The following is an 18,226-nucleotide window of genomic DNA, read 5'->3' on the forward strand; positions in this document are numbered from 1 at the left end:
AAAATGTAAATGCATGTTTTATTCCCTTCTTGTTCTATAATATATTTGTATGAAATTTTTTATTTATTCAGAAATGTGTTTCATTTTTCAGAAGTTGTGAAAATGTAAAGGTGACAGAAGAGCTTGGATTCCCTGTGGTTCGGTTGATCCCTGACTGCAGCCCAGGGAATCTGTTAGCTCATCGTCATTGCCTTTGACGGTTGAGTAGAATTTACCTGAGGAAGTGAGAAACTCCAGAAACTCCTACATAAATAGGAGGTGGTGATAGTTATTTAAAAATTACATATAGGGGCTGGAGAGATGGCTCAGCGGTTAGAGCACTGCTCTTCCAGAGGCCCTGGGTTCAATTCCCAGCACCCACATGGCAGCTCACAACTGCCTGTAACTCCAATATCTGACATCCTCACACAGGCATACATGCAGGCAAAACACCAATGCACATGAAATAAGAGGAAATAACGTTAAAAAGAATTATGTATAAGCTCTACAGCAATGTGGCTCCTTAATTTGTAATAAATACAAACAGGAAGGCGTTCCAGGAATAAAAGAGGAGGAGAGAATAAAGGGAGCAGAGTGAAAGAGACCAGAGAGACAGGGGTGAGGGGGAGAGAGCACATCCACTATTTTATACCCTCATGTAAGAGCGTAGGAGAAGCAGGTATCTCTCGGGAAGATGCCTTCTCAGGGGAGAGAGACGGGAGAGAGAACAGAGGAAAGCGTGTTAGCAGAGAGGCAGGTGTGAGGGGAAGAACAGGAAAGAGGAGAAAGCAAGCAGAGAGAGGACAGAACAGCGAGCAGTGAGAGAGAGAGACAGAGGACGTGGAGAGCGGGAAGGATGGAGAGAAAGGAGAGGAGGGAGGCAGTTGAAAGGGAGGAGGGACAGTGTGGGGCAGTGGATAAGAGGGCAAACCCACCACTGCATGCAGGAACGTAAGAGCACAGAATCTGGGGAGTCTCTCAGGAAGATGAATTCTCCACCTTCAACATAACGTTGCTGTTTCCAGCTTTGTGACCCACAAACACCCATATAAATACACATAGATATGCATTTATATACACGTGTACATACATAGATATGTATGCATAATTTGAAACCTAGGTTCTCCATACACAAGAAAACAGGTAATATATGTCTGTCTAAGTTTGATTTATTTCACTTAATGTAATGATTTCCAGTTGCATCCATTTTCCTGCAGATGCCACTTTTCCATTTTTTATAGCTCCATTAAATTCCAGGGTGTGTCTGTACCATATTGAATTTATCCACTCATTCGTTGGTCAGCATCTAGTCTTCGTCTGTCTCCTGGCTTTTGTGAAGAGCAGCACACTAGACATGATTATGTGACTGTCTCTGTAATCTGCTGAGCTGAGGTCGCCTGAGCGTGTCCAGAAGGACTGCTGTGCTGGGTCAGATGATAGTTGTAGTCTCAGTTCTCGGGGACCTCCACACTGATCCCCTAGGGCTTCACAGTACACGCCCTGCTAGCAGGAAACCAGGGCTGCGTCTCCGCATCCTCACTGGTGTTGGAGCCATTTGTTTTCTGGATGCCAGCCATGCGGGGCAGGGGTTCTAAAGACTCTTAAATTATTTCAGTCTGGACGTGAACCATACCTGTAGCCACGTGAAAACACGGAGCTGCCGTGCAGGTTTGCTAACCTGTTGTTCCTCTGCCTTTCAGTTCTTGTCATTGAAAAACTGGACTCTGCAGTTGGTAAGTGAGCCACTGGATTCTGTTTCTGTAGACTTCTTGCTTCCATATTGAAGTTTGATAATGAAATCTTAGCACTTACTTTACCAACTTTGGTTAAGTGTTTGCCATCTTGTCTGCCTTTCCAGTTTCGCTCTTCTAAGAAAATGCCATAGATGATTTCAGAAAAGATGGAGCCTGATGTGGTGACTCAGGCCTGTAGTCCCACCATTTGGGAAGCTAAAGCAAGATTCTAGTTACAAGACTTTAAAAAAAAAGTCTGTGTGTCACCAGTGTCAGGTGCCCTTGGAGGCCGGAAGAGGATGTCGGAACCCCTGAGCAGGGGTTAGCAGAGATTATGAGCCGCCTGGCCTGAGCCCTGGACACTGAACTGTGGTCCTCTGTAAGAGCCCAGAGCAGAAGGTGTTCTTACCACTGAGCCATCCCTCCGGGCCCTGGTTAAAAGACTTTAAAGTCACCTTTAAATCACATTCAGGGACTTGTTAGATGGCCCAGCAGTTAAGGGTGCTTGCCAGCAAGTCTCACGACCTGAGTTCAAGTCCTAGGACCTGCAAGGCAGAAGGAGAGAACCGACTCCTGCTGGTTTTCTTCTGACCTCTGCATGTGGTCGCATACTAAGTGATTAAATAGACCAATGTGATTATGTCACACAGGATAATAAAAACAGTCTAATAAGTTCTTTTTTGTCAGGCATCTTGTTTATTTTGTGTTTTGGTTTGGCTTCTCAGATAATTCCTTGTTGCCCAGGCTGGCCTGGGATTTGCTGTGTAACTGAGGATGACTCGGAATTCCTGATCCTCCTGCCTCTACCTTCCCAGTGCTGGCATCACTAGCATGTACAACTGAATTGTATTTGTTTGTTTATTTTGTTTGTTTGTTTTGAGACAAATTCTCTATGTACAGAACAGGCTAGCTTCAAATTTACCATACTTCTGCCTTGGCCTCCCAAGTGCTGACGTTACCATACCCAGCATTTCATTAGTCCATTTTAAAAACATTTATTTTAACCTGTGTGTGTGTTTGTGTGTGTGCGCAGAGGCCAGAGGCATTGTGGAGCTCCGGTTCTAGGTGTTTGTGAGCCACCTGGTGTGGGTGCTGGGACTCTAACGTGTGTCCTTCAGAAGAGAAGAGCACACTCAGCTGCTGAGCCGTCTCCAGCCCCACTTTGTCAGCTGTTACTTGACTCATCCAAACCCTGAGGCACACGTGTTCTTAGGAGCTCGTTCATGACCATGTGATGTGGAACTGGGAGTGGGTGTCTTTCTCTCCGCTCAGAAACAGCAGTCGCTATTTTCAGAAGAGGAAGAGTACACCACAGGGTCTGAAGTCACTGAAGACGAAGTCGGAGATGAAGAAGAAGTGGCCAAGAAACAAAGTAATGGTTCTGAGTTCAAATCAGCGCTCACTGTTTATGGAGAGTTATACTCTGAATCTTCTGAGGCAGGGCATGGGTGATTGGAGTTATATGTCTACATGTAAGGTCACCCTGAGAAAAAGAAACAGGAAGGAACCCCCATGAAGATCCCTAACCCAGGCTGGCCTGATGGCCCGCGGCTAAAGGCACTTACTGCCAAGCCAGTACCTGGAGCCCACGTGGTAGAAAGAACCGATCATGTAAGTTGTCCCTCTGACCTCCACATGGGCATGTGTGCCATAGTGCTCACGTGTGCACACGAACACAGGACATAAGTAAATAAACAACCCTGATGCTCTGTGTATATTGTCTTTACTCTTCAAAAAAAAAAGATGACTGAGCACCTTGCCCTTCCAGAGGACCCGAGTTTGATTCTCAATGCATCAAGTATTATAAACCTCCTGTCTTTAGCCATTAAATTTTAATATTAATTATTGATTTCTATGAATGTTTTTCTCGGTTGAGAAAGCTCATTTCTATTTCTGCATTGCTAGGTTTTTGTAGTAAATGGACGTTGTAATTTATCAAATGCTTTTTTCTTTTTTTGACTGTTAAGATCATATAGATTTTTTCCCTTCATTATTGCAATATAATACTGATTGACTCTTCAAGTGTTATATTGCTCTTCTGGGTGAGCTCCATTTGTTAAAAAGATACTATGTTTATGTTTTATATCATTTTACTTGCTACTAATAAATTTTTGTTGGTGCCTATTGGAATACTTTCAGTTCTCTTAGGATTTTTTCCTCTTTGAGTTTTGATATCAAGTTAATCATAACCTCCTAAATTAGAAAGTCGATTCACTTTTTTGATAGGGGAGGAGATGGGGCTAGGGACTAAATCCAGGGTCTCAGGCTACTAAGCAAGGGCTCCATCACTGAGCAACCGCCCCAGTCTGTACCCCTTTTCCATAATAGCACGTTGCAGATTGCCTCCCATAAATCATGATAAAATTCAGCAGTGAAGCTCTCTGGGCCTAGTTTTCATTTCACACTTTGTGTTTACTAAAGAACATTTTTCTTTTAAATAGAGACAGACTGGTCCTTGGGGTGGTGTGGTCCACATTCGGGGTGGGTCTCCCACCTCAGTGAGGTCTCTCTAGAGGTACTCTCACAGATACACAGGTGCCTCTATGTCCATGGCCGAGTTGACAAGGAAGAGTAACTGTCACAGCCAGGAATCAGAGCAGAGTTTTCATTAGACATCAGGACTCACCTGCTTATCACTTCCTCTCTTCAGAGGTTCTCCATAGATTTTTAGTTGTTTTCCCAGGTCCAAATCTGCCCTCTGACACTTTAAACTTAGCTGTCTGAAGCTTGAGGTATGTGAAGTTTGGAGAGCTAATTCAGTCAAAGGCACAGAAACTCCTCTGTCTCACAAGCATAGATAGCCTGTTAGGGGCTGGGGATTCTCACACTGGCCAAGTTTAAGGTTCAGCTAAGTTATACTCATACTCCTTCATATTTGCAGCTTCTCCATTGCTTTAGATTATGTCATTTCCTCCCTGGGGCTGCTCAGGGTCCTGTGGAAAATGCCTTCAGGCTAGAGGACCCCAAATTCACAGTTCTTACCCCACCGAGTCTTCAGGTATAAATGCCTAACTCTATGCCTCAGTTAATTATTTTCCAATACTTTCAGATAGTTTTGATAAAATTTTTGTTGTTTTTGTGTTGCTTTTAACTTAGAAGGAATTGCCCATCCCTGTACCATGCCATTAATTACCATTGCTATATATCCTATTATTATGTCTTCTAGCAAATTTGTAACCCTTGATCTATATTATTAATTTTGCTGCTTCCTGCTGTGGTATCTTCAAGCTCATCATATATGCACGATATCTTACAAGTTTCCCATGCACATAGTGGCAAGATTTCCCTTGGAAAACAACAGCGTGAACTTGTGGAAGTAATGAACTGTGGAGAGTTCCCAGTACACCCTTCTTGCCTTTACTTTTTGTTCCCAGAGTACCATCTCTTCCCCTTTTCTCACCATGTCCACGGTCCACTTCACTCTTGGCCAGGACAGACTCAGGATATTGACTTAAAAAGGCCACCGTCCAGAATATCATTTGTCCAGCCCTGCTTCCCAAGATCATTCTGCCTTGCATCCTCCCTGAGCAAAATTCATTTTGAACCTTTTGCACGTGTATTGATGCCCTGTCTCTGTCCCTCATTCTCAAATTGTATTTTTTTAAAGGTGATAGTAATTTGTTAAATAAAAATCTTGGAGTTCTAAGACGATTCTACTGTCAAATTAGATTGGGAAGAATAAGTATGTATCCTCTGTGATACTGTAAGTTAGCACCAAAGTAGTGGGTTTTATTATGCCCTCTTTCTTTTTCCTTCCAAGATTTTTACCAGGCACAAAGAAGAAATATGATTTAAATGAATCCCTGTAAAGCAGCTTCAGTTTGACTTCCTTGTGTATTTGAGTTTTGTGTAGACATCATTGGTCTTTTTTTTTTTTCTTTCTTCTTCTTAAAAGTAGAATTGTTGGTTAAGTGTTGTTCTATTTAGACGCAGCAGTGACATTGCAGGGCATGGGACTCATGTTCTTAATATTGTCCTTTCTTTATCAGGGAAAAGGGAAAAGCCAAAGAAGTTTACTAAGCAACCAAAGAAGCAGCTGTCTTCACCCTGTTCTCAAAAGAAAGAAAAGGCGCTGGAGAAGGTAACTGGGCGGCCTGACCGGGCTTTGAAGTCACTTGAGTAGATAAGCATGTGTAGTCAGCACATATCCAAATAGAGTATGAATAGCGGGATGCTAGCAGTGTAAGTGAGTGAGGGTGGAAGATTCGGGGACCTTTGGAAGGCGCAAAGCAGTGCATGGCTTAGCACACCACCCTTCGTGTAAAGAGATGGGAGAACACAGGCTTTCTTCCGTGTGCATAAACCATCCATATGGAGCTGCACAGGCAATTAGTAAGATTAATTACTCCTTTTGACACTTTTTATTACATGTGCTATTTAGCCTTTTAAATTTTAACCCGTAGTACATATTTATAAACAGTAAATAGACTTTTAAAATTGAAGTATATTCTGTTTTATGACCTAAAAATGAACTTTTATTTTCCTGTGCCATAGAAGAGACAAAATTCCAGAACAGTAGTAGCTGCAGGTGACTAGAGAGAATCCCTGAGTTCCGAAACGGTATGAAAGGCTAGTTCTAAGATTAGATCCATAGTTACATTGGCTAGATTGCACATTGACCTTAGTTAATCAAGTACTGCAGATGTATGGATAGGTTAATTTTTCAAGACTGCATAAGCTTAAGGTTCCAAGTTCAACAGATAGACATTCAAAGTCTATTTTTTTGAATAGCCTTGTTGCTGCAAGGGCTATTTGTTTTTCTTTAGTTTATATTAAAACAGGGTCTTACTATGTAGACCTGGCTGGCCAGAGCCCTGGCTGGCCTGAAGCACACTATGTTGGCCAGGCTAGCCTTCACTAATGGAGCCCTGCCTGCCTCTGCTGGGATTGAAGGTGCCCACCACTCCCAGCTATTGTTGCAAGATGTAAATGAAATAACAGTTTTAGATGCTCTTGGTGTCTTGTACTCAATAATGTAAATTGTTCTTATAATTTATGAGAATACTAATCAATAAATATGCTCTAACTAGAATTAATGTTGTCTTCTCTTTCTTGTAGTCAACTTCTAGAGATGTGTCTCCTTTCGTGTGAGTATTTGTTCCTTGATCCAATTGGAAATCCATTCTTTGTGTTTGTTTGGTTGGTGTTTGGTCTTGAGACAGTCTGTGCTGGAAGCGTACTCTCAAACAGCGTCAATGGTTGTTTTTGTTCAATTTATCCAATAGTGTGAGCATGCAGAAGAATAAGTGGGATGCCACAAGATCCTTGAGATTCAACCAGGATGCACAAAGAGAAGATGGTAAATTTTATTATCTGAGTAACATCAAGTTAGGTATAAATAACCATGTTTTTATTACTGTGTGTATATTTGGGGGGGTTAACTGCAGATGAGTGCAGGAACCATTAGAGGCTAGAAGAGGGCATCAGATCTAGGGTTGGAGTCTCAGGCAGTTGTGAGCTGCCTGATAAGGACTTGATATGGGTGCTGGGAACCAAACTTGACTCCTCTTGGAGAAGAGTTTGTGCTCTTAACCACTAAACCATTTCTCTAGCCCGACTTGTCTTTTATAAAGTATGCTGAGTAGTTTTAAAGGTTCCAAAATAATGTGCACATTCTCTTAGGCCCCAAGCAGAATTTCATCACTAGACCATCTAGTGGGTAGTGTGTTGTCTATACATCTGTGACTGAGGTCTCTTAGACTTATTTTTATATCATATTTTTACTGTAAAAATGACTAAATATGTTTTAGGCTCTGTCTTAGCCTCATGTTCTTACAACAAAGTCCTCAAAGCTGAGTATTTTAAAAGAAAAGAAGTTCATTTAGCTTAGTTTTGCGGTACCAGTAAGTATCTCCTTGGCTCTGGTGTAAGCCTTCTGGCTCCAGTCCCAGCAAGGTGAATGGCATCATAGGAGCATGTTTAAGAGAAAGCAGTTGCATGCCGAAAAAGGAAGCAAAAGAAATGATTTTTGTATCAACTTAACCCTAGAGTAACTAAACAGGGTCACACAATAACTACATTGATCTCTTCTAGGACTGGTGGCCCCAGTGAGATAACCACCAGGTCCCAGTTCTTAAAGGTTCCGGCACCCCTCAGGGGTCAGAGTTGTACCCCACGATCCTTTGGGGGACATATTCAGCCACATCCAGGAATCTGAAAGGCAATACAACTGTCTATATATTAGTCATTTACTACATGCTACCTTAAATTCCTCACAGATATGTAAAAGTATGTACCTGAAATGAACAACAAAGATATTTTCATAATCCTTTGTTGATTACAGTCTTTCTAGAAAAGTAAAAACTATGTTATTCTCATGAAAAGTAATGCTCTATTTTTTTACCTTCAGATCAGCGGCGGATGTCTGAAATTACAGGGCACCTAATAAAAATGAGATTGGGTGACCTGGACCGAGTCAAGTCAAAGGAATCAAAAGAAGTAAGAATTATTTACCAGTGTGCTAGACTTAAGTAGAGTTTTCCTTCCTAGTTTTATTCCATCATGAAAAATAGTTAACTATTGTCTTAGTTAGGGTTTCTATTGCTGTGAAGAGACAACATGACCAAATCAACTCTTAAAAAGGTTAGCATTTAATTGGGGCTCAGTTCAGAGGTTTAGTCCATTATTGTCATGGTGGGAAGCATGGCAGCACACAGGCAGACATGGTGTAGAGGTAGCTGAGAGTTCTATGCCTGGATCTGCAGGGAGAGAGAGTGACATTGGGCCTGGGTTGAGCATCTGAAACCTAAAAGCCCGCCCCCAGTGACACTTCCTTCAACAAGGCACACCTCCTAATAGTGCTATTGTACAATACTTGTGTGAAGTGTTTCTTTCTTGTTTTGTTTTTAGCATGAAAAATATAAAGATGTTTTTTAAAGGATGTTAAAGGAGCATCTTAGATATTTTTATATTCTATGCCAGTTAACCAAAATTCACATACAAGTTTTCTGTCATCTTCCATTATCTGTGGTCCATAGGTTCTCTGTATCATACATGATAAAGCATATTATCCACAAAGAATAGTGTCACACCAAGAGTAGGTTAGCTGTGCATTGTTGGCCAAGTGACTGAAGGAAGTGCTGCATCTGGACACCTCTGTGCGTCTTTCCTAGATGCTGTCCGCTGGAGTCAGGACTGCACCGCACTCGTGCGCCCACAGGCTCTGCCGTCTGTGGCAGCAGAGTGTGTTGTCAGTATCTGGAGTGCACTGCACTCTGCCCTGTCCCTGTGTACGGTTACTCCCTCACTGGGTGGGGTTGGAGCTCACAGGGGGGAGTATGCCTGAGGGCGCAGGGCCTCAATCCAATCTCCAACAGCAAACGTAAAATGCACTCAGTGGGCCAGGAAGGATGGAACCAACGAGGGAAAAGTCACTCCCTACGTTTACAAAGGAAAGCAAGCTGCGACCTGCCTTAGCGAAGGGCCTCTAAACTTGTGGGCGTGTCTGTCTACACATACACGTGGACACCACTAAATTATATGGTCAAAATTTCTTAATTTCTTAGCTTCATTACTAAAGCATGATCCACAAAAAAACAATTAATCAGAACTTATCAAAACTTAAAGTTCTTCTTTAAAACCACTGTAAAGAGAATTAAAAGATAGCTGAGCTAGGTGATGAGCTAACCAGAGCTATATAGTGACACCCTGTCTCAAAAAAGAAAAGGAGAAAGAATTAAAAGACAGTTCTTAGTTGGAGACCAGCCTGGTCTACAAATCGAGTTCCAGGACAGCCAGGACACAGAGAAACCCTATCTCGGGGGGAAAAAAAGACAGTTCATATGCAATAACAAACTGTGTAAAACATTTGTCTAATAAAAGGGTTTGTGGAAAAGGAAGGGGAGAGAAATGTTGTAATTAAATTATAATCTCAAAAAAGCTCAGTATTTCAATAATAAAACAGTCCAGTAGATAGTCAAACTGGGTATGGTGGCACACACCTTTAATCCCAGTACTTAGCAGGCAGAGGCAGGTGGGTCCCTGTGAGTTCCAGGCCAGCCTCGGTGACATGTGCGATGGGCTTAAAATCAAACAGTAGAGGCTGAGAGATGACGCGGTGGCACTTACAGCCACTGGCTGCCCATGCAGAGGACCCACAAGGACCCACGTTCCATTCCAGCACCCACATGGCTTCTCACAGCCCTTGGTAACTCCAGTCCCGGGGATCAAAGCCCTCTTCTGGTCTCTAAGGGCACTGCACATCTGACACCCAGGTATGCAGGCAAAACACCCCCACACACAAAATGATGAGGTCATTTTGTGATTTAAAATAATAATGAGTAAGTAAACCAGGCAGAGCGTTAGCCAGACATCCCGAAGGAAGGGCTGCAAGTAGCAAGAAAACATGAAAAATGCAGCATCACTAGTCATTAGAGAAATAGGAAGTTACATCTCAATGAGATGCTGCTTCTAAGAGTTCTGAAATCTTTGTTTAGGTGCTTGTGAGGATGTGAAGCAAACAGAATTCTTCTGTACAGCTTGTAGGAGTTGTGGAAAATAGTCTGGCAGTGTTTCATAAATACCATGCATTTGTAGTGTCATTATTCATAACTGTGAAAAAACTACAAAGTCCCAAAGTAATGTCATTTGCCTGGTAAATGTGACAAGAAAAATTCTGAGATTCCCTGAATTTAAAAGGGCTAGAAGGGCTGGAGAGATGGCTCAGAGGTTAAGAGCACTGGCTCTTCTTCCAGAGGACCTGAGTTCAATTCCCAGCAAACACATGGTGGCTCACAACCATCTGTAATGAGGTCTGGTGCCCTCTTCTGGCCTGAAGGGACACATGCAAGCAGAACACTGTATACATAATAAATAAATAAATCTTAAAAAAAAAAAAAAAAGGCTAGAAAAGAGAGAAAGCTTAACTCAAAACAAGATGGATGGTGCATGTGTAGTCTCAGCACTCAAGAGGATGAGGCTGGATGACAGCCACATTGAACATTCCTAATCTCCAGGTTCAGTAGGCATTGTCCCAACTGCCCAGTAGTCTTGCTAGTGACAGAGTTGTGCCCCAGGACCTGCCCTTTCTTTTTCTCTGATTTCTGTAACAGCTCAGTAAAACCTTTTCTTTCAAAGAACCCTCAGGTTTAAGGGCTTTGGTTGCTGGGGGGTGTAATTCAGTTTATAGAGTGCTCATCCAACATGCTTAAGGCTCTGTCTGGGTTTGATCCCCAGCACAAATAATCCAGATGTGGTGGTGCAGTCCCCATACTCAAAAGATGGAGCAGAAGGATCACAAGTTCAAGGTCTTCTTTGGCTGCATAGTGAGTTCAAGACCAGTGTACATGAGACCCTCTCTAAGGAGTGGGAGGAGTTTGGGGTTTAGCAAATAAACCATACATTTTGTAAAAAAATGCTAAAAATAGGGGCTGGAGAAATCACATAGTGGCTAAGATGTGCGTGAGGACAGGAGCTCCAAGCCAGCCCCAGACAAGAGCCAGCTGTGTCCTGGGCATCTGTCCAAACCAGAACTATGGACTAAAATGGTAAGTTCTACTGTATGTAGTACTTCAAAAGCCTGGGTTTTATAGATCAAAAGTAAAATTGCTTTCGGAAGTGTGTCTTGTTATGGGCCAGCCCTTACTTCCTTGAAGGTAACTTAGTTTTGCTTCTTTATTCCAGTTTGCAGGAGGTATTTATTCTAGGCTTGAAGCGCAAGTCAAAGCCTTGGCCACACCTGGCAGCGCCCGGCAGAACAGCTCAGACAAAAATCCCAGGTAAATCAGCAGGAAGCAGCAGGATTCCTCTGCCTCTGTAAAGTCAGCTGTGTGAATACTAAGGCACATAGTATGACTTCAGTTTCTTATTTCATCAAAGTCAGAACTGATTTTAACAAGTCATGAGCACAAACTTTCATGAACATAAAAGGCTTAGTATTTTTTAAGCCAGCTACATTAGAGTCAGCTGATAAAATGAACACTGCGGGGGTTGTGGTACACAGCCTAGAGGAAAAAAGCTCCCCTAGGATACTCAGGGCCCTCCGTGTGATCTGTAACACCAAATAATAATAGTAATGCACTAGTAGTAATAGCTACAGTTCAACTATGAATTAGCAAAATTGTCATAGTATGTGTAGACTATGCCAGGGTTACTTTAGGAAATCATTGAATCTTTCCTGTTCCTTGTTATTCTCTCTCGTCCCCTCCCCCACCCCCTCCCTCTCTTCTCATAGTGTGGAAATAGGCAGAACATGTTGCAGAGTAGAGGGTGGTGTAGTCTCGAGGTGTGAAAGTGACCAAAGAGAACACTATGTTCATCTACATTTGAAGTAGGCTTTGTATAGTTTCTAACGTCTCTTGAACATCAACTATCCTACGCCATTATTCTGCCCAAGTGGTTGACAGGCCTGGTTAAGTCGATCGACCCTTTTAAAAGGAGGCAATGGTATGTCTTAAGTCTTTACCAGAAAACCCCAGGGTAGTAACATCTTACTTCTTAATCAATTAACTGCTAAGTCTTGTGCCGTTTGCCACCGCAGACTTTCCGTTAGGCCTTAAGCTACTGAGATGTGAGCACAAGTATTAGAGCTACTTATGCACCTAGTCTGTAACCCACAAAGTTGTCAGTCCACAAAGCTACAGAATCGGCCTTCTCAGTCCTGCTGAGCCATCTAGAGCTGCTGATTAGAGAGAGAGCCGCAGGGTTTACTTGGTTCACGTTCTCAGTGGTTGTGTGTTTCCCCAAGAAACACTAATGTGTCCATTACATGCTGGTCCTGACCTGTGCTATGCAGCAGACATACTATATTCACTCTCAAAAAAAGTTGTTGTTGTTGTTGTTTTAAAATCTGAGTTCCAGATTGCATCTCACTGCAGGGGTTTTAGAAAGCTTGATGAGCGGCGCACAGTTTGGCTGAATGTTGATATTGTCAAGCAGGCAGACTAAGGCAACAGCGAGTTCTGTTCCAGAGCGAGTCTGACTTTGTTTTCTGTTTAAAAAATTTAGGTCTAAAAGTCGTTTTGGTCAAGGGCGTCCTGCATAAAGCACCCTAAAATATAAAAAGAGAGAAGGCACACTCCTGGACATCTGCAGTTGTTCATTTCCTGAAGACCTTCCAAACAATGACTTCTAGGTGTTTTCTTAGTTATTCCTGCAAACTGCATAAATCATGCTGAGACACATACATAGTTAGGCTTCATTCAAATCTAACTGTAAATATAAATTTTAATATCAACTTCTCTTTGTGTAATTCTAGGCTGTGAAGAAAATAATCACAAACTTTGCATAGTTGATTCCTAATATTTGTTACCCTTTATTTATTTGAAAGAGAAGAGACCTAAATTGTCAGATGACTGAGTTTTGGTAAGACTTGACGAAATTAAGGGACATGATTGATATAGTGTTTTTGTGCATGTATGCTGATCACCATATGTTTGGGACTGTTGAGTCTTAGGTGTAGCATTGAAAAATGAATTTTGTAGGATGAAATGTCCAGTGATGCTAAGTGTAGGTTTGTGTGAATGTTAAGGCATGACGGATCTTGAAGCTGCATTAATGAGTGTCAAGGTGAAGTTACTCCAGTAGCATGTTGGTCTAGAAGGGTAATTATGTGGAGAAACTTTGGTTTCTTCCAGTTTTTCTTGTATCTCTGTCGGTCATCTGAGCCTGAATTACTGGCCGTCAGTTTCTCCTCTGTGAAGCTAGTGACGGTCTGAATTTCCTCCAGCAGCCTGGGATGGTTGAGGGAAGAATCACTAGAGTTCTGCGGCAGTCACTTGCACGGTTCTCCAGCCCATCCATTCTCTAAACCTATTTCAACAGCCCCTTAAAAATTACAATTGCTAGTTGCTTTAAAGGTGTCTTAAAATTCCCAGATAGATTAGATGGCTGGAAATTTTATACATTCAAGGAAAATAAAACTATTTTATAGATCATGTTTTAATTTTTTTCTAATCAGATACATAACGTACCAAGGGAATTTTTGTTCCAGACTGTAAGCATGTACTAAATTATATGTTCGGAAATTATTTATAGATCTCTGAAAACCATGAGATGCACACAATTTCTACTTTTAGTTTTCCTTTGCCTTTTGGTTCATGTCTTCAAATTATTCAGTGAACAAGCCTTGATAATATGTAACAGAACAGCAGTTTTAAAAGAAAAGTTCAAATCTGACACTCAGTTCACACAAAAAGAAATTATAATTTTTTTTTCGAGACAGGGTTTCTCTGTGTAGCTTTGTGCCTTTCCTGGAACTCACTTGGTAGCCCAGGTTGGCCTCGAACTCACAGAGATCCGCCTGGCTCTGCCACCCGAGTGCTGGGATTAAAGGCGTGCGCCACCACCGCCCGGCTAAGAAATTATAATTTGTAATGTATCTTTTAGTTGCTATATGAAGCTCAATTATTGGAATATGTTTTTAATGTCTGGATTTTGTTTTATATATGTATGCTTTTCAGTTGTCTGATACTGTGGAAGTTGCTTATACCATATTTATTTTAAAAAGTGTTTCTTAGCACACCATGTGTGGGTCTCATTAGTCCTCTGCCTTACGTTGGCTCCTGTTCTCGGATAGAGGATTTGGACGTACATGTGTAAAGAGGCCTGTTGGAATCCTTGTAATCAGGAGGAAATCTGCTCTTCCGTTTTTTCCTGATGATAAAGTGTACATACATGCTTCTCCCCTGAGGGGACTGAACTACTGATTGATGCTAACAAACCAGACTTTATTACAATCTGACTGTATACAGAATATGTTTTGTTGTTTTGTGTCTGTCTGTGATACATGGGCAGGCATTCCTTCTGCCAAGTACTTTAAGGATTTCCTTACATTAATTCTGAGTTTATACATCTTTAATTGAAATAAAGGGTACTGTCAAAAATGGTGGGGAAAGCCCCTGGATCTGACTCTGCTGTCTGATGAGTCTGGAGTGCTCTATATTCTACATGTTTCCCTGGAAAATTAGCTGTATTCCAAGGTGAAATGCTGAGGGTTTGTGATTGTCACCCATCACTCTGGAAACTGAAATAGGAAAATCCCACATTCTAGACCTATCTCAGAACATTAGCAAAACATTGAAGGGTTAAAACACTACAGAGGGTCTGGGCACATGGCTCAATAGTAGAACACTTGTCTGGGGTGTACAGGAACCTGGGATGGATCCTCACTCGCAGGTGTGAATGGAAACCGTACTGTGGAAATCTGGCCACACTGCCGACTGCACAATTTCTTCATCGTATTTGTTACTTTTCTTTGGAATGTTTAGCCAGGCATTGTGACTAAATATATACTAAATTGTATATAATTGTTTTGGAAGCTGAGGCTGAAACTGTCATATTTTTTGCAGATGGCAAATTTAAATAAACATTAAAAAGCCTTTTGTCTCCAAACCCCTTAACATTCCAGTAAATTGGTTTTGTGCATATATTGGTTGATGGACATGCACGTCATCAATTTGTCAAGTTTTCCTCCAGAGTTGTTCCAGCACAGGCTCCCACCAGCAGCACGTGAGATCCCTGTTCACTCAGCCACCAGCAGCTACATCAGTCAAGACAGTCCTGTTGCAGTAATAACACAAAATCTCAGGGCTTCCTGAAGCTCTGCTCATCATCATCACGAAGGGAGCAGGCTGATGAAGGCTCCATCTGACACTCACCAGGCCCAACTGCAGCCCCTGAAATCCCTGCATAGAAGTCTGCCGTCACATTTAATTGAGCCAGACAGGTCACATTGTCAGTCCGAACTCGAGAGAGTTCCCATCCCTACCCTTAAGATGTTACTATTGTAAATGTTATTACAGATGCTGCAGGTACTGACAAACTGTGATTTTCATTAGTCCAGAGAGAATTAAATAGTGGTGTCACTTTGCTTGTATGACTGAGGGAGGTGAAGTGTATAGATACATGTTTACTGGTCACTTGGGTTTCTTCTCATTCTTAATCCATTTGTGCTGCTAATAACAATGCCATAAAGTGATTTATAAAGAAAGAAATACATTTCTCTTAGCACTAGAAGCCAAAATCCAAGGTAATCAATCTCATGATGTATAGCGAGGGCTTCTGTACTGCATCCTCATTCAGGAAAGCGTGGAAGGCAAGCTCAGCCAGTGCTATGTAAAGACTCAGCTGGCCTCGAACTCACAGAGATCCGCCTGCCTCTGCCTCCCGAGTGCTGGGATTAAAGGCGTGCGCCACCACCGCCTGGCCGAAAAATTTCTTAATACTGTCAAATTGACAGCAACTGAATTTTGGAGGGGACAGATGTATTAAAATCTAAATAGTATCTTTTCCTACTGAGCTTTAAGACTTACTTTATATATATATATGAATGTACACACTTTATACTCTGTATGTATTGCACACTTTGTGCTCTGCATACTGATCCTTTATTGGTTATTATATGTTATATAATACCTTCTACCTTTTAAAACATGGTATTTCTTTCCATTTTGTTTAAGCTTGTTAAAGATTCATAGAAGGTTTTTTTTTTTCTTCTTTTTTGTTTTGTTTCCCATGTTTTGAGATGGTATCCCAGGCTAGCTTGGAACTCACAGCAGTTCTTCTGTCATCTGTCTGTCTGTATATCTATCTACCTATCCATCCATCCATCCATCCATCCATCCATCCATCCATCTATTTATTTTTGAGACAGGATCTCATTGTGTAGTCATGGCTATTCTGGAACTCGCTCTGTAGACCAGGCTGGCCTTGAACTCAAAGCTCCACCTACTTCTGCCTCCCGAATGCTGGGATTAAAGGGTATACCACTATACCTGGCAGGATTGTCTTCACCTCCAAAATCATTTTTACAAACTTGAGCCAACATACCTGGAGGAAGTTAATTTAGACTATAATTATATATATTAACTTCTCGCTATGATTCCATCTCTTTAAGAAATCCTTTTGGTCCTGATATTTACTATAATATTTGCTTTTAGAAGTTTTTAGATTTTTCTTTTTCATCTTTAGGTGGAATGCAGTAAGGAGGCTGTCACTAGACCTGATGAGATTATCTCGGCTCGTGGTACTGTGTTTGGTGGAGCTCTAACTCTTCCTTCTGTTGACAGAGTGACTCCCTTCACAGTGACTAGCCACCAGTGCCGCCTCCCTCAGTGTGTGTCTGCATGGGGAGCCTATGCCAGGGCTATTTTGTTGAATCAATTTCTTTGTCTAGTTCTGTGGTAAATTCATTAGGATTTGTTTATTTGGGTGTATGGGTATGTGAATGTGGGTGCAGTACTCACAGAGGCCAGAAGAGGGCATCTCATCCCCTAGAGCTGCAGTTACAGGCGGCTGTGCGTCCCTGACCTGAGTGCTGGGAGGGAACCAAGCTCCAGTCTGCAAGAGCAGCCAGTGCCACCTCTCCACTATCTAACCACTGGGCCACCTGTCTAACACCACTGTTCAGTTTTGTGTTATTGACACTTTATAAAATGCCTTTTAGCTTATAGCCACCTTATATGTTTTACTGCTTTTTCTTAGTAGTTTACATTGTTTATATAATAAAGAGTGTGAACAGACCATAATAGGGAAACAAAACTATGCTAGGATTCTCAAGAGAGGTTTTACTATGAAGGAACTGGCTAAAGAGACGTGAAAGGAATTTTAAACTCACAGGGGGATGTTGAGGTAAAGCTGAGCTAACAGGAGAAAGCAGTTAGAAAGAACCTACAAGCCCAGAGGAGGTGCAGCCAGAGGTGTGTTTCTAATAAATTCCAAATTTTTCAGGCCAGCAAGATGGCTCAGTGGGTAAAGGCTTCTGCCACCAATCCTGACGACCCGAGTTCAGTCCCTGAGACCCACGTAGTGGAAGGAGAGAACAGACTCCTGCAAGTTGTCCTCAGGCCTCTACTCTCGTGCCATGGCATACATACATACATACACTAAATAAAAGTATAATAAAACATTTTAAAAATAAATTCCAATTTTCTTCTGGAACTAAAGGAATACTTTATACATTCATATGGAAAAAATAATCTATTCGAACCTTTAAAGAAAATTCAGTTTAGTGAGGAGGGATAGACTAGCCCTGCCAGGTATGACTGTATAATGTCTGAATCTGCGCCTCTGTGGGGCTGGGACAGGGATTGCTACAAGGCCAGCTTCAGCTACACAGTAAGTTTCAGGGCAACCTGGGCTAAAGTGAAGCCCTGTCTGAAAAAAGAAAACCCTGCCTAAGCTAGACTGAATGAAGGCTGGTGATGGTAACATGATCGGGGCTTGTTGTGTTCAGTCCTAAAGTGAAAGCCAACACCTCTTTCCTGACCCGAAGTCTGTAGCAGGGAAGTGCTGCCCAAGTCCTGTCCTGCTGACAGGTCAGTTCAGGCTCAGGGCCTTTGGTCTGGAGATTTTCTGAATTCTGGCTCCAGGTCAAAATTAGAACACAGCGCATGGGTGAGGTGTAGCTCAGGCTTGTGGCTGTCCTGAGACTAGCTGCTCCATGAGCAGAGTCCCTCTGTGCTACCCCCAGAGCTTTGTGGCATCAGGGAGTCTTTTTAGTTCAATCACATGTGAGTCCTGATTTTAAACACTAGAGGTATACCCCAGTGTCGTGCTCCAACCAAAGAAGATTTAGA

The 18,226-nt window shown here is 42.0% G+C and overlaps 1 protein-coding gene across 14 annotated transcripts in view; it reads left to right on the forward strand.

Annotated features, from left to right (window-relative positions):
- Kiaa1841 (KIAA1841 ortholog) overlaps positions 1–17,419 on the forward strand; it is a 56,912-nt gene extending 39,493 nt beyond the window's left edge. For 6 of the 14 annotated variants that reach the window (XM_028876369.2, XM_037208939.1, XM_037208934.1 and 3 more), the window contains 8 exons: positions 1,680–1,712; positions 2,985–3,084; positions 5,702–5,793; positions 6,771–6,799; positions 6,938–7,011; positions 8,062–8,150; positions 11,334–11,428; positions 12,657–13,845. In XM_028876369.2, coding sequence (XP_028732202.1) covers positions 1,680–1,712; positions 2,985–3,084; positions 5,702–5,793; positions 6,771–6,799; positions 6,938–7,011; positions 8,062–8,150; positions 11,334–11,428; positions 12,657–12,693 — 549 coding nt within the window. In that variant the 3' untranslated portion in view covers positions 12,694–13,845. Of the gene's footprint in view, positions 1–1,679; positions 1,713–2,984; positions 3,085–4,593; positions 4,703–5,701; positions 5,794–6,770; positions 6,800–6,937; positions 7,012–8,061; positions 8,151–10,886; positions 11,198–11,333; positions 11,429–12,656; positions 13,846–17,378 lie in introns of those variants that run through there. The other 8 variants (XR_005092289.1, XR_005092288.1, XM_037208937.1 and 5 more) reach the window with 8 other exon arrangements.
- Positions 17,420–18,226: the final 807 nt, after the last annotated feature.

Source organism: Peromyscus leucopus, chromosome 10 (assembly GCF_004664715.2).
Source record: "Peromyscus leucopus breed LL Stock chromosome 10, UCI_PerLeu_2.1, whole genome shotgun sequence".
Taxonomy (NCBI): Eukaryota; Metazoa; Chordata; class Mammalia; order Rodentia; family Cricetidae; genus Peromyscus; species Peromyscus leucopus.